The sequence below is a fragment of the Melanostigma gelatinosum genome, assembly GCF_949748355.1.
Source record: "Melanostigma gelatinosum genome assembly, chromosome: 4".
Lineage (NCBI taxonomy): Eukaryota > Metazoa > Chordata > Actinopteri > Perciformes > Zoarcidae > Melanostigma > Melanostigma gelatinosum.
The window spans coordinates 15,612,524-15,634,443 of record NC_136637.1 but is presented as its reverse complement, the minus strand read 5'-3'; the positions used below and the strand labels follow the sequence as shown (position 1 = coordinate 15,634,443).

At 40.6% G+C, this 21,920-nt stretch overlaps 1 protein-coding gene across 1 annotated transcript in view; it reads right to left on the bottom strand.

Annotated features, from left to right (window-relative positions):
• Window positions 1-5,344: 5,344 nt before the first annotated feature.
• LOC306776071 (ceruloplasmin-like) overlaps window positions 5,345-21,920 on the bottom strand; it is a gene marked incomplete at both ends in the record, with an annotated part of 30,350 nt that continues 13,774 nt past the window's right edge. Inside the window, one exon of the mRNA XM_079266656.1 lies at window positions 5,345-5,596. Within this exon, the coding sequence (XP_079122782.1) occupies window positions 5,345-5,596 (252 nt within the window). The remainder of the gene's footprint in view (window positions 5,597-21,920) is intronic.

Genomic DNA, 21,920 nt, shown 5'->3' with positions numbered 1-21,920 from the left:
CTGTATGGATGTAAGTCAATTTCACATGAAAATGCTATTATAATATGCTGTGTAATTAATGTAGATGTCGCAATACACTGTAAAGTGCATTTCACAACCTGATCCCAGAGGCTCACAGATTACTTTTCCATTTTCGAACAGTGTAGCAATGTCAGATTGATTTTGTCAACCTTGCTGTTAAAAATACCTCATCCTGTTCCTCACAGACACAAACTCCACTCCCACTGAGTGTCGCTTAAATGTCCCCTGTCTGAGATTGCAGAGAAAGCTAGTGCGATAATTATTTCTCTATTCAACCAGCACACATATAATAGGTCAAGTGCCGCGCCCAAAGCATTGCAGAAGCTTCCCAATGGAATACAACTGGCCAGAAGATAAGTCAGAGTTCTAAATAAGAAGTGTGAACGTCAAGTTTAAAAAATGTAAGTTTCAAAATTCAAACATTAATCGAAAGCTAAAAATGATGATGATCATGATCATACTGTGCAAGATAAGCTATTCTTATCAACCTCAGCTGCACGTTGTGTTTAGTGCTGATTCGCTATTATTACTCGAACACGCTAAATGGTAAACATTGTGAGCATTATCGGCCTGCCTGCTGAACACCAGCATATTACCATGGTGACATTAGAATTGAGCTCAAAGCACTACAAATACCCAGCAAACATGCCGTGCTGTGGGTAGGTGTGGGTTTACTGTGGGCAGGGGCAAAGCCTCACTAATCCCACGTGGACCCCCTGTGGGTCAGCCTATGAAGGTCCCGAAGTAGTTTTGCCCTTTGGGGAACCAATGGGGGCTTTCTGTGGGCAACCCAAAGACCACCTGACGACAGGGTCCACATATGAATGTTGCATAAAGAGCTCATGGCTCATAAACAAGATTGTAATTTGGCATTGGCTAGGCATCTCCTCACTCAAGCAGAGAGTAAAATCGAATTAATATATGATTTTACCAATTAGAGACAGGTGTGGAGGGGTTGTAGGGTCCAAAAAAAATGGCTGACATAACATTGACGTTCTTCTGTAATATTACAATTCATGTGCAAAATACTTGTGTGCCATCTGTTAAATAAAATGTGGGCACTTGTGGGCACAATTTCCTGAGTGCTACCAAAAGCCATTTGCAAATACAGTATGGGGCAGAGCATACACAATGATCACAATGAGTCAGCTTATATAGGGTAGATAAATCCATGCACCACAGTCAAATTCATACATTTGTTTCCAACCAAATAACTTGTGACTCTTTGTGCAGCCTTATCTATTAGCCCCACAGGAAGCTACTGTACAGTGTGTGGCTATTTAAAATAAATTAGATGTCAGCTGGTAAGATGTCTCTTTGTTTAGCAACATGGTACCTGGATTTTCCTGATTCTATTCAAACATAAAGCGAGTCATGCCCTCTTTTAATTTGTGTGTGTGTGTGTGTGTGTGCGCTTTTAATGACTTAGTTAGTTAGAGTCTTGCAGAACATTGAGGAGGGCTGCTGTTTGTCCACTTCACACCCTCACTAATAGATGAGCTCCTGCTGAGATGTTTGGCAACAGTATGATACATTGCCAACAGAAACCTTTTCACCAAATGAATGAGTCACGCAACCACTGATATCTGATCAATGCCGTGCTGGTCGTTATCGCTGACACACCCTTGAAATGGAAATGTCTTCCTTACCATTTGGATACTGCTCACTGGTCTTTTCATCTCTGGTTGCCTTTCTCTTGTAATCCACGTGGGAGAGAAGGGTCATAGTTTGTGTTCCTGTTGGATGAACCTCTAATGGAGTACAAGTTCTTTGTTATTACAGAGGGGCATCAGGGATTAAAATATATAGCAATATAACCTCTCATATGTTGGAAAATGAGCCGGACTGTATTCTGTGTTTGTGATAACAGTTGGCTGCTGAGTCTAGGGCAGGCTGTTAACTTAGCATTGATGAATCTGGCCCTTTGGCTGCTGTCCATGGTGCTGAACAAAGGTTGGTCTGCAGAATGTCAGTTGCATTGTGAGCCTCTAGCACCGCAAAGCAATTGTCTGGAGTGCTTATGTGTGTGTCTTTGTGCTTGTGTGTGTGAGTGTGTGTGTGCACACAAGCGTGCACTTGTGTTTGGCGCAAGGGCCCAATAAAAAAACTTGCACCAGGGCCTATCACAATTATGTTACGCCGCTGCCCCTCGAGACTGCCCTGCCCTATGGCGCTCGCTGAAGAGGGTGTAGGATAGCTGGCTGTGCTGCCTTATAGACTGTGGGATTTGCACATATTCGTCATGATTGGCAAGCTATGCTTATGCTAATTCTCAGTGGGCAAACTCATACTTTTGATTGGAGGAGAGTATTAGCCATAGAGTCCAGTAGATCAGAATGGGAGAGGGATGAGATCCACAAAGAGCAGGAGATGATATTTAGCCGATTGCTGCTTGGAAAATCAAGGTGCAAAGACAATGCAAAACAAGTGCAAAACAGTGTAAAGATTCCATGAGTCTGTAGAACATTAACATTGTAAATAACTGACTGTATTTTGATTGTTGTAAAAAAACTGATTTATCGGCCTCTGCAACACAGACGCAAGCATGCTGTGTCTATCATGATGATCAAAGTGTGACGTCATTGGTAACGTGTTGATCTTCATTTAACTATTCATCATTTCATTGTCGTTGTGCACTCTAAACTACATGGCAAGCCTCTAAATTCATTTTATTATCCTCAATCCAAGATGTCTCCACAGATCCTAAAAAGATGGCTTGATCCAAAGCAGACCATTGAAAACCTACAGAAAGCCTGATATTAATCAATCAGTCGGACACACAATCCAAAAGGTACCTTAAGATAATACAAGACAAACAAACAAAAATACCTGCGCTTTGCCGTATTGTACACTTCACCTACAAAGTTTTCTCCTGCAATGTTTGAAGCACAAAATGATTCGAGCTTATAGCTTAGGTATTAAATATATTGACAACAGACCTGAGACATCCGACACATCCAGATACAGTAAGGGGTCTGGTCTGGTCTTGGTTACTAGGAAACAAGTGCATTGAACATAATCTGATGTAAAATGTGGGAATTTAACAATAGCAGGCTGATTGCAATCAGTACTTTATTGTCATTGTGGATTGAACATTTGGAATTATTCTCTGTCCCCCTTTCAGTCTGTACTGTGTGCAATAGAATCTTATCTTTCATAGATTTACGAAGAAAAAAGTATGTTGTAAGCCACTTTTGCTCACCAACAATGACATTATAATTTCTTCAGACCCGTACTTAAAGGAACAGTGTAACATGTAGGGTGGATTTATTGGCAGAAATGGAATATAATATTCATAACTATGTTTTTATTTGTGTAGAATCACCCAAAACTTGCCCTCCTCTCTCTACCAGCAGTACCTGCAGGCAGAGTAAATCAGCAGAGGGAGGAGGACAGAGGACAGGAGGAATGACATAATGAAGGAATGATAATATCTGATGTTTGTGTTCTTCATTCTTTATTAACTTCACTCACTCAACTTGTTTATTTTACTGACATTCTAGACAACAAAGAAAATGTTTTTAAAGCAATTGCTTTTCATGAAAACGAATCTTGTACCGATAAGAGTAGCTCCTAGTATTATTAAAGTCCTAAATTTCCCGACCTGAAGTCCAACATTGTTTTCCGACACACTTGGGAATGGAGGGGTGAGCGGAGTGGTATGTTGTTGGTTGCAATTTGCAACTCACCACTAAATGCAACTAAATCTTTCACACTGTTCTTTTAAGATTGTGAATGGTGGTAGTCGTATAAAGTATTTCAATCCACACACATATAAAAGCAAAACATAAGGTCCATATTACAGTGTACTGGCAAACATTAGAAAATAAATATTAGACTTTGGAGGAGTTTTTTCCCAATCGTTGCGTCATGCTGAGATTTTAGAGATCTATTTTGTTAAAGTTGTAGAGAAATGTTTGATCCAGATTGCGTCTGCAGTGTGACATACAGTACAAGTGTGACTGTTGAAAGACTGATGCATGGCAGCAAGGAGAGACAGAGATAAAAGGGAAAACTAAACCGAAGCGCGACAGTTTAAGGGTGTATGATACACGGCACACACCAGAATCTCAGCAAGAAACTCCATCAAGGTAACGAAATAACACACTATTGATTGGCATCAGCAGGTATCTGCCGTTGAATCCATTGTATGAATAGAAGTAGATTTGTAAGATTAGAAAAACATGATTACTTTTCTAATCCAGGAATTCAAAGGATATTGAAAATGATGGAACAGAGAAGGAAACAGTTTAGAAAACAATTTCATTTTTTTGAAGATAAAGACATGTTTTGTCCGAATCATGCCTAAATGTATACAATCAATCATTCCTTTAATAGCACACCAACGTTTTCTAGACACTGTGGTTCTGTGTTAATGTCCAAAATCCTCTAAAATTACTATTTTGAATATGATGAAAGCGAAATGCATTTGTGTTACAGAGGTAAAGTGTTTTATATATATTTATTTGTTTCCCCCCCATTATCCTCACTTCACTTTCCCAGGCTCGATTCCACCATGGACATGGGAAAGTAAACATTCTGTTAAGATGTATGTTTCGTCATCTCTCAGCAAGGAGCATCACATCCATAATGATAGCAGATCCCAAAAAAAATGATATGCACAGAGCCCAGTGGGCTTTTCCCTACAAAAGAAAATTGCTGTAGTTGTCGGGCAGTTGAAAGTTTCCATCCAGAATTGAACCTGGGGCTCCAGTCCAGAGTGTCAACTAGACCAGTGACTTCCACTGGTTGATACTGATGCTGCATAATTGTTTGGAGGTGTCTAATAAGACTATTTATGTTCGACAATTGTTTTTTTGAAGAGTACAAAAATACATAATGAGGAGGGTATTGTCTTGTTAACCAGACTAACTGGCTAGTTTGCAATCAGTGCATTTCGTTATTTGTATTTTAAAGCTGTAAGCAGCAGACCAAGGGAATGTACATTTTTTCTTTTTTTATTTGCAGGTGTGGGAAATGAGAGAACCCACATGGCAGTAGAAATTCATGGAGAAGTATAGAGTACATCTAAGATATACATGTGTGACAGGCAGAAACAAGAGAGAGAATCTGTCACACCATTGGTGTGTTCTTTCCAGCACGAACATATATTTTGACTATAAGCCTCACACCTGGGGCTGTTACATTAGCAGCCATTTCACATGGAGATGAATGATACACATATTAGTGAAGATGCTGTACAGTAAGTTATACGAGGCTCTTCTCAAAAGGGATAATAATTCATGGCATGTGATAGGCCTTGACTGTAACATGGCTAACTGGCAGAGATGTGTTGGCTTGCACTGAGTGAAATCTTGGAGCACTAGGTGGCAGTTAGGTGGCAGCTCTTGGCATGAAGCTTCTGAGACAACAGGTGGTCTTGGTCTTTACGGACGGGTCCTGTCTCCCAGAGGAAGGTTTTTGAACAGGTGGTTGCCTGGGTGGAAAAGGTTGGTGGCAGTCCTTGCTGCCCTTTTCTTTCTGCTGGTGGCTTTAGACTCATCAAAGTGGCGGCCGACAGCTCATGACCTGTGCAGACAGCACTCTGCAGCTTGGCGTCAGGGCCAGAGGTGGCCTGTTGATTGATCGGTCTGGAGGGCATCTGAGCATCGCAACTAATTATGATTAATGCCTCGGTGTCTGCTGGATCACAAACTGCAGATGCGTGAAATGAACTTTAATTACTCAGTTTGTACAGTTCAGTTGTTTTTGTTTTGCTGTGATAGACCACTGACTGAGCTACTGTGTGGATGCGCTAAATAGATCAACCATTTTAAAATGGCTCAGGGTGTGCATATAAATGTAATCTGTAAATGGTGTATAGATCCTCTGTCTATTATCTGTTTTAATTAGTGATAAAAACTGAATCCATGCATATTTAAAATGTATATTTTACTATTTTTCATCGACATCAAGATCACCCTCGACTCCAAATTATTTGTCTGCTGATTGTTACTTAACTTGGACGTTTGACCTTCACTGTGTAAAATTATATGGATGTTTACGACATCATACACATATTGTGTCCTGCAGTTAAACCTTTGAATAAGCAGAATTGTTATTTTGAGAATTTTCAAAGGTGCTATTGATGAAATTGACAACAATGTCACAACAGCTACTTAGCTAATGAGATGAACCGAGGACAACAGCTGATTACTTGACAAGTTTGTTGCACAGCCTGCGTATTTGATGGTCGAGTGGATTGAGACACAGACAGACGCTTCATGTCAAGTGAATCTTTCTTGGTAGCATAAGGTAGCATTTTGCAACATGTAGCTATGCCTACATTAGCTGTAGATTTAGCTTACTTTGTGCAATAGTGTTTCAAGATTGATTCAATGTAATCTATGGTAATCGTAGGATATAGAATTTTGTAGATATTTTATTAATTTCTCCAATTTGGAACATGCAATTCCCTGTGCACTGCAGTAGTTTTAGGGATTGTTAAGCTTGTCATCAAAGCGGTGGTGTAACGTTAGTGCAGGATATATACACAGATATACAGTGTGTTACGACATCAGCTGATATGGAGCCTGGATCAGGATTCTAATTATTCAGTAATTCTAATGAATAAATTGAAGGAGAAAATAAGAAAGAAATCATATTTGAAATAGATAGATAGACAGATAGATAGAGTATTCCTGAAATTACTTATAAGGTTCATACATTCAATATACCGATACTCTTTCCATTGGTTGATTGGTTGATTGGTTGACCATTGTATTAATTTATATTCAAATGGGGCTTAAATATTTTTCCCAATATGGACTTGATAGAACGTAATTACATATATAATCTCCAAGAGCTTAGTAGATGTACACAATTACTTCAAATTAAACATGCATAACGACAGATCATCCACAATATTGGGTTGATTTTCACAGCATGTTCTCAATTTTTTAAATCTATTCATAGAATGAAAGTGCTTCAGACATAAATGTTGTCGATATATGATCCAAACAGAAGAACTTAAAAGAATGTTTGTGTTAAAGAGACCGCTAAACGTTTGATCAAACTGGACTTATTCTCGTGTTATACTTGTCCTCGGCAGGCCCTTGTGAATCAGAACACCACCATCATACAAGATAAGAAATGACCCCCGAAGAAAAACAGATAAGTTCTCACCGTGGGCTGGCAGATTAATCATTGCCTACCCCAGGAGGTTCTGATAAGCATGAAAACAGAGGGGTTTACAAAACAGTGGTCTGAGCACCCATGAACAATTCGGAGCTCACATATAAGCATAATTGGACCAACAGATCCTTTGACTTTCCAACTGTTTTTCAGAATTGATTGAATGTAGAATTTGTAAAATATGGCCAACATTTTGGTTAAAAACATTCAGAAAATTGACAAACATTATCAACTATGTGAAGAAGTAACAGTGAAGACGTCTATGTATTACGTTGCAGAAATCGACTAAAATGAGCATTCAGTCTCTTGATCATCCGGTCTGCCCTCAGTCCAACATGAGAGGACGAAAAAGTAGAGCTGCCCCGCCAGAGCTGTCTCCACTCTCTTCCAGGCAAAGTCACCTGGCTTTTGGGGTCTGATCCCGGCCGACTGCTCCAACTCCCCGTGGGCAGCACTAACAGACAGTGGTAAAGGTGAAACTGACCCCTATTTGTTTGGAGCATGTGGCAAGATCTTACACATAGCACATTTAATCCTTTATTTAATTAATCTTCGTCCCACTAAGATTTTAAAAAGCTCAATAGAAAACCTGGCTGAGACAGATTAAGTGTGTGTGATTACAATATTGATCTTTAATACTTATTCATCCCAGCATTATGCTTCTTATCCTGAGTAGATGTTGTTCTTACATATAGCCAGTCCAAGTCATAAGATACACATTAACATCCCATGACTGGAAGGGAATCAATGTTTGACTCAAGGGCAATTTTAGGAGGATGCTTGTCAAGACAAATGATTGTACTTTATATCTTTAAGACCGGTACAGTACAGAGCGAGAGGAAGATGCTCCTCATCAAGCCTGGTAAACAGGCTTTTTAAAAAACAGAGCCCACCAGCCCCGATCACCCTGTGTGGCTCCCCCATCGACGTGGTGGAGTCCTTCCGCTTCCTGGGCTCCATCATATCCCAGGACCTCAAGTGGGAGCTCAACATCAGCTCCATCACCAAGAAGGCTCAGCAGAGGATGTACTTCCTGAGGCAGCTGAAGAAATTCAACCTGCCAAAGACAATGATGGTGCATTTCTACAGGGCCATCATCGAGTCCATCCTCTGCTCCTCCATCACGGTCTGGTACGCTGCAGCCACTGCAAAGGACAAGGGCAGACTGCAGCGCATCATCCGCTCTGCTGAGAAGGTGATTGGCTGCAATCTGCATTCCCTCCAAGACTTGTTCACATTAAGAACCATGAAGCGAGCACGAAAGATTGTTGCCGACCCCTCCCACCCTGGACATGATCTATTTGTGCCCCTTCCATCTGGCAGGAGGCTGCGGTCCATCAGAACTAAGACCTCACGCCACACAAACAGTTTCTTCCCGTCGGCAGTCGGGCTCATTAACAGAGCCCGGGTCCCCCACTGACTCTGGCATCCCCAGGACAATTTCCTTCTGGTCTCTTTCCTTCTGGTCTCTCCCCCGCACATCCCTGTCTCTCTATTTAAACACACTCGTCACTGTCTCTTTATTTAAACACACTCGTCACTTTTAACATTCATACACTTCACTTGGTTTACGGTCCTGTTATCTGTTTTTGTGTGCACTTTATTCCATATCCTATATTCCATATCTTATTGTACATTTCAAATATGTTTCTATTTCCTGCACTGTGCTGACTGTTTTTGATAGTTAAATGTTATTTGATAGTTTATGTTATTTTGATAGTTAAATGTTGTAGCTACTGTGTTAATTAATAGTTCCAATACTTGAAACAAACAATTGACTCGCAAATGTAAGAAAAACCTTTTTTTTAAAGCAAATGCCTTCTGCACATGACACCTCGCATCGACATATAATTAAACCTAATGACAAAAAACTAAGGATTCTGATAAAGTACGTTACTTCCTTTGCAAATTTGGAAGTAAAAGCATCCATACATTTAACTAGACCATTTTAAACAGTTCATGATAAATACATAAAACATAAAACACATTTCCGTACTGTATGTTTAACACTGAAATGAATGAGTCATCAAATAAATAAATATGGCGTCAAAACTTGGTTCACCTGCTTGAATTTAACATGTGACTTTTAAGTGGTTCAGTAAAATAGACTTGACTTGCTTATAATTAGAGTGCACGATCATTGGTAGACATCTCCCTACAGAAAGCTCAACAGGGCCATGACATTTGAGACAAGACATTTCAAGAAATTGAAAAGTAAAATATTCATCAGTTGTGTTAAAGTTCCTGGGAATCTATCCATATGAAATTGCAAAGACTTGCCTTGCAGTCAAACCGGCAGCCTCTCACATTCGCTCAACCTCTTTTACTCCACATACTTGATATTGCTTTTTTCAGCACAAGCCTTTTGACTTCCTTGTAATTGCATCCACCGGCTATTTCATCATATTTTTAGCCAGAAGCCAGGAAAGCCCATGCACAGGCACGCTGAGCGATTCGGATGCCTCGAGGTGTCACCGACAGAATCACTGAAACAGCATGACCATTCTGTGAACACTTCTCCCTGAGTTGCAGCCCCTGACTGTGGTGAACAATACTGTTAATGCCTCTCAACATGAACATGACTAAAATATGTATTTAGCATGAATCAGGCAGAAAGATTGACAGGTTTTCATCAGATTGTTTTGTTACAGAGTTAATACTTCCTAAAACTTCCTTAAAAAAAAACTTCCTAATACTTCCTTAAAACTTCCTACAGCAGAGCCCCACGGGCTCTGCTGTAGGAAGTTATAAGCTTTTCTCTATTTCAGATACAATAATGGCAAACTTCGTCTACTTCATGACATTTTTTGCAATCTTTCATCATCACTACATATTGCTTTGTAATGTGTGTAACCTTGTCTTTCTGCCTGAAGCTGCTCGCCCGTTTCTGCTTCGTGGGGCACAGCAGAACTGGCCTTACCGCACTTTTGGCTCTGGACCGACAAACCATGTGTGTATTGTGTGCACGCGTTTAACCTGAACTTTCCGGTCGTGAGGTGGGCCTGATGGCTAGGGCCCCTATAAGCATCCCATCGGTTGATTTGAATGGTGCAAGGGTGTACACTTCGTGCTAGCTAGCTAAGATGTTGAAAAGTATTATTCCTTTTAGTTCTTGTAAAGTTTTTAACTCTCACAGCACTTGAAATTTTAAAAAAATATAACAAGGTGGGTGGCCAGTAATAACCACAGACAACTGACTGGATATTAAAACAGTAAACCTCCAAAGCGTCATGAATTGCCTTCTGTTAAAAAGTAGGTTCAGGACAAAGTTATTACAATTTCCAGTAGAAAGATTGTGGAGGGTTTCTTTTTCTAGATATCTTTTCTATCTTCATTTTTTTCAAAAACTGTTGAATGACAGTAGTTCTGAGGAGCTGCGTTAGCTGCAGCACCCAAAACGACTGGTCCATTCAGGTGTATGACAGTTGTGACACTTCCTATTAGAGTGTCCAGGATTCAGGACATGAATGAAATAAGCCCTCAGATCAAATGTATTCATCCAGAAAAGGGCTGTTCAGCAGGAACCTGCCCCCATCTCCCCTCCATTTGGAGGCTCGTCTGTCTCAGGTCTACTTATCCAACCGCAGCCATGAATTCTGGTTAAGGGCTGAAGTAGTGTCTTTGTAGCTTTTGTCTCTTTCCCTCTTTCTTATCTTTCTGACACAAAACCAAACAGGATGCAGGGTAAAAATGCTGTTGTGACAGAATAAGTGCTGATACTGTAGATGTGAAAGGTCAGCAGTAAGGAGACGCAGAGGAGGGTCGATCGGAGGATTTCAAAGCTTTTCAAAGCCTGTCAAAGTGATTTCCTTTGACATGGGATCTTGTTCTTTTGGGAACCAAAGACAGACTTATGGGCAGACATGCAAACAGAGCACAAGACAGGCAGGAAACCACCAAGACAGTATGCAGGATGATGGAAAGACAGACCAACAAAATAGAGACATACGTGTAAAAACAAAGACAGACAGCAGCAAGAGAGAAACTGATACGCAAGCAGACCATCAAATTGGCTCATTCATCAAAAAGACAGTGAAACTCTGGACAGCTTTTTGGATGACGTTGACAATATTTCCCTCTACCTGTGCCTTTGTGCAGGAGGTAACAGATTATGATGAATGGACCATTACTTTGAGGAAAGAGAAGTCTCTAATATAAAAAATCCAGAAACATAGGTCCGTACTTTCTATTGTTTTAATGCAGTGTCTAATCAATTTGAACATGTTTAATGATTGTCCTCTCCAAAGGAAACAGCAGCATTGGATGTGTGTTTGAATTAGCATGTTGTTTTACTGCCATGCAAGTCCTATCTGGGCGTGACATGATGTAGCACGACTCCGGCACTGTTCCAAAGTCCACTAAAAGTGTTTTAGTTCTATTTTGTGTTTAACAAGTAAAACAAGTTTTGAAAAAAAAAACACTTTGCTTTGCTTTACTTGTTTTAATTAGTGTACACATCCTGTCTTATCTTTCCTGAATATCAGCAGGAGGAAAACCAAGTCGTTCCTTATCCTGGATCACTGACTTCAGAGAAGATTAATAAAATCAAACAAGAAAACTAGTTTTATGTAAGTACATATAGATAAAGTCAATAATTACTCATTAAATAGCAAATTCATATTCAGGTGAGTGTAATGCTTTAGAGATGCAAGCTGCTCCAGCGAAAATAGACCACGATGTACATGTAAGCCCTGATTGAGGCCCTTGCTTCACCAGCTGTGGTGGCAGTGGATCATCTTCAGCAGGTGCGAAGGAGACAAAAGTTCACACTCCATGTCCTTCCAACACTCATAGTTGTTTTCCTCAGGCTTTTCTCACACGGCGTTCACAGCTAAACCTACGTGAATAAAGATGCTGTAATTTGTAGATATCTAACGAAATCAATTCATAATATACACCGCAAAACTCCCTCAGGGCGGGTGGGACGCGAGGCAGATAGGTCCAACAAAAACCGGCCTCTCGTTCGTGCCCTGTGGGAAACAAGAAGTCAATGTTGACTTTTCCTAAACCCAACGAAGTACTTTTGTTGACTAAACCTGACTCATTCGTTTCCTATGAAGAGTGGAGTTTCTTTTAAAAAGACTGTATGGTTGTTACGAATGGAAATTGCCTCGTGTTGCTGGACTTTCGTAAGAAAATGCATGAAAAACAAGGAGTTGTTTTTAGTTCTGTCATATGGGTAGTTTTGGATGCAGAGCACGTTAAAGGCGTTTCATTTACCACACAGTCACGGCAAAAGATCCCACTGTTGCTATGTCAGCCCTCCTTGCAGAGGCCCACGACGATGTCAGGATGGGAAGGATCACATGTTGCTGCCCTTAAGGTTTGCTCCCCTCCTCACCCCAGAGCCCCAGCTCTTTGTGCCTCCAACTGATAAGACTAGACTAATACCTGCTAAACCCACTGCCTGCGTGGGAAACAATAAACTCCCTTTATTCTTACCTTTACTTGGTGCAATGGAAAATGGAATCTAGCCACGAGTCCATTGTTATTCTGAAAAGAAAACCCATTGAAGGTAAGGCTGTGTAATAGCAGAGCAATACTGTAGCTGTGTGATCTATAGGTATCTGACATGGAGGGAAAGCTGCAGAATCAAAGAGCAAAATAATACACAGAACCTTGGAAGGAAAATCACTTCTGTCTGATGCATCGTTCGGCCATTCCTCATACTGTAATTACACAGATCTTTGGATTCCCAGCCGATCTGGAATCAGACCGCAGCTTGCAGGAACATGAATAATGGAAGTCCTAAAGAAGTCTCAATTATGTTTTTATATTGGGGGAAATGAATGATTCACATCTTAATATCTTCAGTGCTAAAGAGGCTTTTGGAGATCTCTGACAGATATTATGCTGTATTAGTATTCAGTTATTTCCACCCATTCAGGTGCAGCAGCTCAGCCCTCAACCAATGAGGATTCACTGTAGGAGACAAAGTCAGAGAGGCATGTTATTGTAATCCCACCACATCCATTTATGTTTCATGAGACAGCTTCATAATATACAGTGCAGGCCAATGATGGATGGGGGGATATGAAGAGCATCAATAATAAACGAGCAGACATTGATTGTCAGATACATGTGTGTGTGTGTGTGTGTGTGTGTGTGTGTGTGTGTGTGTGTGTGTGTGTGTGTGTGTGTGTGTGTGTGTGTGGTCTCTAGCCACCCCAGGCAAACCTGATTCTTGCGATCAGCTTTGCATGATGATTACATCCTCTACAGTGATTTACGTGCCGCTCACCATCGTGTCCTGCTCTTAACCCAGTGGGAAATGCCAATAGCCAGATGTGTTGAATGTGTTGACATGCAGGTAAGTCCACCAGGTGGGTTCATTATGGAGACAAGCACGGAACAGACAGGCGTTAAGTTATTGCCAGCTGTGGCTTACCTTCAAACATCACAGCGCTTCCTCCTCATGTCAACAGGGCTGCTTTTAGATGTACAGTGCAGCGTAGATGTTGGATAGGGCTTTTTGTTGTTGTTGTTGTTGTTGTTATACCTTCGTTATGTTCACTCTCTGCTGCAAAAAAGCTACTGTATACTGTAAGTCAGGCCAACAAGCCGAGTCTGGGTGTGTATGGTAATGAAAAGGTGCATATTGAAGGCTAAACAAGTTACAATAAAGTTAGTCTCAATCCAGATTGAACCATTAGGTATGCTTACATGCTCAAAAGAAACAGATTATGCAGGAAATTGGATGACAAGGCACTGCTGTATGCACAGGTTGTATTTTTGAGTGTCTTAATTTGACCAACAGTGAAAATGTATAAACTACTTATAAACTGACTTATTTAGACATCTAGAGGTATTTTTGAGGTTTTTCAGTTGTGTTCGGACTTTGAATTAAAATAAATAAAACACAACTGAGCATACATGAAAACTTTGCTTTCATCTTGCCAAACATTTTCTGTCTGAAGAGAAAACTATAAATCTGGTTTGTCTACTCTCTCAGACCGATTATGGGAACTGGGTCTCTTACAGTACATGACATCACATTACTAGAAACCACTCATGGATTTTTCGTAGGCTCAGAATAATACAAGGTAACATTTATAACGAATTATTCTACGGATTACTCTGAATACCTGTATGTTTTGTGTTTTATTATATTAAGTGTTCAGAATGTTGCTCTTTGCTTTGCATTAAAAGTTGAATCACAGAATTGAGAGTGTATTCAAGCACAAGCGGAGATCTCTATTAAGATACTGCAGTTTGGAGTCACTGCAGCTCATAATGCTGAGCTACCGATCTCTGATGATTATGGGAACCATTTAAAACAGCCAGAAACAACGATGAGCACCGCATATTAATAAACCTCCAAAGAAAATTTAAAAAAATGCTCAGAGTGCTGTTTTGTGATCTAAAGAATTTGTACAATCAGACAACTGGATTAAACACGAGTTTGACTTGTTCATGTACTCTGCTTCCAACTGTGATTTTCATTACCCTAAATGCAGCTCTAAATATCTGTTGAGTATTGCTGTGCTGCATCTGATCTATGCTACTGCACAGGGCGTTTAACTCTAAATCCAAACATGAATGTTGTAAACATGTTAAAATCAGCTGCACCATTATGTAAAAACTGCATTTGACATAATATGTGACAGGATCTGTTTGTTCTAACCATCGTTTGATTGACTCAATTTGTAAACTGAATAAACTGCAGAAGGATCAGACTCTGAGGTAGTCTGGATTTTAAAACATAAACTCTGCTCGCTGTTTACCGAATTCAGCAAGATCGATACAAATTGTCACTGCGGAGTGGCCACACAAATCTGTATGTTTTCAACTTGCTGGGCCACTGTTCTGTGGAAAAAACAGTTTGCTTTAATGTAACCAATGCTGAAGCAAACTGCTTTATATAATCAAGATGGATGATGTGGAGAAACTTGATGCTTTCTAACTTTTCTGCTTTATGTTCCTCTCATTTTTAAACCCTTTCTTTGGATATAAAGAATGTGTTGAAGTAGCGAATGTTTTTCATGCACTTTGAAACTGCCTCATACATGAAGTGTGAATAATGTGGGTATAATACACATCAAATAAAATACAATTCATATTTGTTTACATTTTTCAGACACTAGCATTATATCACCACTGGTGTGAGACAGAGGAGTGATGTGATGTGATCTGATGTGGTGTGAGACTGGTGTGACACCATCTTCACAACGTTTTTTTTTTTTTAGAGTAATTATGCCTGGATATCACCATCAATTTGACAGGGATCTTTTGATCCTGAAAATGCTAGAACTACCTCTAATTAAAGAAGATGATCTGCTTAAAAAACAATCACCACTTATGCTGTGTTTTTTAAACGAAGAAAGTGTTCAGCCTCGGGGATTGAGCATGCACGGCGACAGGAACAAGGAGTGAATGTTAAACTCCTGCTCCACCTTTGTGTCTGGTCTATGAATGTTTGATCACACCATTTAAATTCTCTCTGCATCGGGACGGGGCAAAGGTGCCAATTTTCTCTGATATTCCGGCATGGTGAGTGACAGCGAATGGGTGTCTCACTGAGTTAATGAGAGCGATCCAGAAAGTCCATTTTACTGATCGACAATGAAACCACTGACATGTTTTCACATTCGGCTCGAACATTGACAGCTAAAAACAGTGAGACGCTGGCATTAACGTCAGCACTTGATATGTAACCACAATTTCTTCACGAGCTATGCTTCGTGTGCATGTGCGTGTGCAACCAATTCACACTCCCAACTCGTCAAATAGCAGTTGGTCAGTGCCCATTGCCGTCTGAAACAGACACACCGTGCTTTCAACTAACTCAAATGTAAACCCACCCCCGTCATGATTAGATGAGCAGAGCAACTCACTTAGTATGAAGAGCAAGAGAGTCCACAAACACAGGACTTTCATCTAGGAGACCCATGTTTGTGTCCTGTATGAAACTAAAAGTAAACATTGACATTTTGTCACTTTGTCGTTAGTCACGCAACTAATTTGTCACGTGACTCACGAGAGTCATTAGTCATTTTGGCAGGTCCCATTTTTGTTCTCTAAGACAAAAAAAGATGAAAAGCATATACAGAGATTTGTAGATTAAATGAACTTCTCTATTAATCACCACAATCCTCTAGTATAGATTTTCTTGAGTCAAGGACAACCCAAAAAAACGACAATAGCTTTTTAATCAAAGAAGAGCCTTGAGGGATGAACCAAGGACACAAGGAGAAGGCTGTGATTTCCAAAGGAGTGTTTTCTTTCAGGCTTTTAAACCACAAATCATCACGGAAAGTTACAGAGTTTCAAGTTGTTTTCGGGAAATACAAGCCTGTTGTCATATGTAATGTTTACAGGGTTCAACACTGTAGTTCAAAATGACAAGCGATGGTTTCAGCATAAATGGTTTGTGTCTTCGTTGGAGTTTGGTGAGGCCTATTTAATCCGAAATAAAAGTAGGTCAATTCAATCACAAGATTTAGTTGTTTTTTGCTTCTGATAAACCTTTGAATTTACCTTCAGAAGGCTTGAAAGCTTCAGCAGAGTGAAGCAACCGTAGTACGGTAAGTATTTCTCTGTATTGTGTCTCACCACCACCTCAGCTGCAAAATGATTTAAATGTCAAATTAATTAATTAATAAAAAAAGACAAGGTGATAAATGAAAACAACCATTTAGTATCAAATATCTCTGCTTGGCTGCTCTATTTGGGCTAAAAAAAACTATTTTAAAACAGATTCACCAACCTGATGTAGAGACGAAATATCTTCTTAAAACCCACAAAGACTGACATTCACCAACGTTTCTTTTTTGGGATTTGATCTTCGGTGACAACAGAATCAGCGCACACTTGCGTACATTTGAGTGCTGACACGATTGTGCAAAATGTTGCACTTTCTATAATTCTGCACTTAAATAAGATATAAATTGCAATCATATTTTCATCAGTTATAATATTTGTAGACTTTATTTACATCTTTGGTGGTGGAGTACAGTCAACATGTGGTTAATGGAAACCTCTCGGAGTATCTAGCTCATGGTGGTGATGGGGAGGTCCAATAGTAACAGAATCGAAATGATATTCAAAGAGGGGCATGTGTGGGAAAGTTGCATTACATGTCACCATTCATACACTGATGACAGGGGATACCCTGCAAGATGCCACCTGCCCATCAGAAGTAACTAACATTAATACCCACACAGAGCAATTTGGGGATAAGTGTCTTGCCCAAGGACACATTGACATGGACTAGCGGAGCCGGGGATCGAACCACCGATCCTATGATTGAAGGACGTCCCTGCTCTGCCACTGAGCCACGTTTTAGCTTGAGAACTAACACTGCAGGGACTCTCTGACAAATTGAGGCTGATATAATGTCTTTATTAGGTGGTTAAATTAGGTGGTTGAGGGTCAGTGTGTTACTCACAGACACACGGATGTTGATGGACATGCAATCTATGGGTGAAATCAGTTATGAGGCAGTTTTTCTATCCGACGGGCCGCTCTCCCACCCACACAGTCTGTACCTCGAGTCTGACCAAATCAGCTCGATAGACATTTCCTCAGTTCAATGTTCTTTCAATCCTTTTTAATCACTGGATTAAATAGTTTCCATTCAGTTTGATCAGGCTTAGTGCGGAGGACAGAAATGATTTATGACTTTGTGACTAAGCAGCTCACAACAATGAGTTCATACTTTTAAGGTGGGCTGAAAGGTTATCTGAAACAAAGGGGCCGTTCCTTGAGAAACTGTCCGATTCTGATGGGGAGTAGAGTGGATATAAGGTGATGCTTATGCCAAGCACAGCCTATATTAAAAATGGCCTATTAAACATGCACTTAGTCAAAATTGATGGCTGCTAATGAAGCCGGTGCATTTCAAATTGGCTGAACAATATACAACATGTGTAGCCTTTTAGAGGAAAGACGACAGACAGACGGAACATCTGACAGCAGTAGATGTTGATGTCCTCCGGGGAGTTTTAATCTGCTGCTGCTGAATGTTGCTGAACAACTTGAGTCTTAAGAAGCAAAGTCCCCAGATTCCCCAGTATATTGTTTCAGAGTTTGACAGCGACAAACAAACCCAAGGTCACTCAATCACACAGGTGTTTTTCTCAGTTTTTCTGTTACCAGGAGAGTTGACTACAGACAATAGAAGCTTCAGAGCTTATAGATGTCCTTGTGCTAAACTCCACTCGAACGGTCTTATTTTAGACAAGATGACCAGCTGGCACTTAAAAAAGAAGAAAGGGAAAAAACAAGCTTTAGAATTCCAGCTGGATTTAAAATTCCCCCGACTGTCACTTTTCCTTGAATGTTTTGGGTAACAACAAGATTGAATTCTAACAGGGAGACCGCTTCAATCAATATTTGGAGCACTTTTAAGATGTCGTCTCATGGTAATGACATGGCACTAACTATTGTACAAGTAAAACTCATCTCTCCACTGTATGTGCAGATATTGGTGTGTGGCTAACAGAGAGAGGAATTACTCTCATATATGACCTGTAATCATCTTTCAGTTATCAAAGCACTCTGTGTGAACAGAAATGTAGAAAGTATGTGGACATTTGAGCAAGGTAAGTCCCAAACATTACATCAATAGGTGATTAGGATCCTAAAAATAATAACTGAACAACTAATTTGAACCAGGAAATACATCTTGAAAGAAACATAATGCCTATTTTATTACATTTTGGCAACTAAGGCATGATTCATGTTTGAATGAAGCTTAGCAGGAGTTCAGTCAGGGAGACTCTTAGTCATTCACAAATCTCTCTGTCTCTCACTCTCCGGTTTCTTTTCTGTCTGCTGAATATCGGCTCTAGTTAAATCAACCAGATGTTCCTGAAGCCAATCATATCATTGCCGTAAAACTTTAGATAAAAGACTGTTCTCTTCTCTGCTGTCAGTTGTCATTGAAGTGCGAACGGACGCAACCCTCCTCCACCTCGTTCACCAACAGTCTTCATCACGTCAGGAGCCAAAGTTCCTTCCACTGAGCTCATCAGAAGTCCTGCTCCACGTCCCATCATCCAGATCTTCAGTTAACTCTCCTTACCTCTTCACCACCACCATCGGTGTCTGATTTCCTAATGGAAATGGGTATTGAACAAACTCAAAGTTGCTTATAGTTAGGCCATGTGTTCTGTGCTTTTTTAACTCTCAACAAATACCTCCGACAACAACTGTGCAGAGCTCATCCTCCTCCTGCTGCTGCTATGGTGTATGGATTGACTCGTGGACTTCCCAAACTTATACCTGGCCGATATTATTTATTTTGCTGACAGGTGGCTGTTTGATGTTTTTCAACAAAGCAAGGCAGTAATGTGGTGTGTTTCACAGGGTTTATATATTCAGCGTGAGAGCCACGGGGATCACACACGCTGTCCCCTGACACCCGACCTGCTCTGTTTCCATAGAAACAAGTGCATGAATATGTTTCCTCCAGCCTGGCCGGAGGAAACAGCATCTTTTATTCTTCCGTGGTGCAAAATGGCAAGAACAATTTTGTTTTTTGGGTGGGTTTTGTTTGAAGCAGGAAGGCTATTCAGAAGTGAATCATCGTCATGATTGTCACCAGCATCACGATGGGTTTCTCACTTGGTCTCTGACACTGAAACTGTAAAATTTGGGGGTGTTTTGTTTGAAGTTTTGAAGTTTAGTAGTGCACCTATACTGCGCATACTGTAATATGTTGGTGATTTATCTTCTCCATCTTCTGATTTTAACTTGTTTATGTTTTTAACTATTTTAACTTCAAAGATTCTTAAAATTTAAGAGGTTTACAATTTTATATATTTCTCTATAACACACATATTCAACACTATATCCGCAAAAGACGGGTGCTCCCAGAACAGCAGAACAGAGCCATACTGCCAGATGTACTGAACATGGAAATAAAGTGATCCTGACTGAACTCTGATTGGTGCACAGAAATTTGGAATTCACGCTGGTCTCCATGCTCCTTTTAACACCTCTGCAGTTATCAAATCATTAATTAAGCTGATGTCGAATCTGCCCAGAGAGCCTGGTGTGGGAGAGAGATACGACTGCAGGCACCACCGGCCATCTGCTTCCAACACGCTGATGTCGCAGGGTATCAGTCCTAATACACACCCAAGTAGTTGTTTCAGCAGCACTTGAACAGGGCTTCTTCAGGTCCTTATACTGGCAGGCTGCATCAGAAATCATCCCACTATAAAAGACCTTCTAGCGACACCTCCATGAAATGTAACTACACACACAAAAACAGAAGCACAGATGACATGCACTTGCACAGATGTACCACAGCATAATGAGCCCTCATGGGAGCTGATTGCATACATTTAATCCACAATAAAGGTAAAAGCTTCTCATAGTTTATGATGCTGTTTGTACTGATTAAGCCTGAACTAAAGGTCGTAACTCGGGTTGAATGCATTGGTTTAAGCACATTACAGTGCCCACATCCCGCTTTCCCATTGAGAGCTAGTCAGCTTCACTTATTGGCTGCTTGAAGCTGCACTTTTATAATACGATCTAATATGTGTGGAACAACTCAAGGGGGTCATGTGTGAAGATTGGAGCAGTACCTATATTTTGCCAATCAAACGGATCACTGATGAATTGATCACATGGATATATGTTTTGTATATTAGGTGGCCCTGAGAGCTCAGTGCACAGCTGCCTCCAAGAAAAAAATATCCAAATAAACCAAACACAAGTAAATTAAGAAAGAAAACATAGATAACATAACAAAGTATGGTAAATGAAGAAAACAACAACAATGAGAATACAGAAACCTTAAAAGGTCAATTTGGGAACCGCTGTTAAAGGTACAATCCAGAACTGACTAAATGTTTGTATATTGTTGAAGTAAAATGGGAGTTACAAATGTAACTATGGTTCAATGAATTCTGGATGACCCTCGAGTCGTCACGCATTCTGTTCCTTCAGAATCTTCTTGCCCAGATGCTGAGTGACAGACAACTCTGGCGGTCAACCAGAATTCATGGACCCATAGTTACATTCAGAACTCTTGTTCTATTTAATTCTTCCTAAAACAAATGCACTGGATGACTGATACCACCAGTGTGATGGGAGAACAATTTCGGGTTTAACCAGCACTTCTGGAGCTCTTCAATACAGGGCTTAGAAGGAGGGACTGAGAAGGCATAAGGCTGTGGCGTCTGCCTGAAAGAAGCACTCAAAGGAGCCGCTCCTACAGGAGCTTCATCCAGCCCCAGCCATGCTAAAGCCATCCTAATAGCTGGCTTCCTTGTGGCATGGCCAGCCTCTGATCCATATAAAGACCCACCATCAGACCCCTGAGAAAAAGCATCAGATGCCCTGTATCTCAATTATCGCTCTGCCCATCATCACACAAACTGCAGTTGACAGTACATCATCCTCTAAACAAGGCGAGTCCCTTGTGGCGGAGTCACTAAGAGGAGCTGGCCTCCCTAAAATAAGGCTGGAGATTGAGGAGGAGCTCTTTAATCTGAGCAAACTCCGATGAAAGATTACCAACATTGAGAGCCAAAGCTTCAACCTTTCTTACTTTTTTTGGTGGACCATGTGAGACCGCCTTGAGCCTCTTTGATGTTGTTGGGTCTGCAGACACACTAGCAGGCAGCAGCCCAAAATCCTCACCTATCTCTGCAAGTCTTGCCATTTTTACTGACAGTGGCATGAAACTACAGTTCATACAAGGGTCGTCAGATACGCCCGGCCTGAGGTTACATGAGTTATAGACATGCAAGTTCAACATGTCCTGAAGTGGGTCAGTCCCAAAAAATAAACACTGACTAGATGAGTGA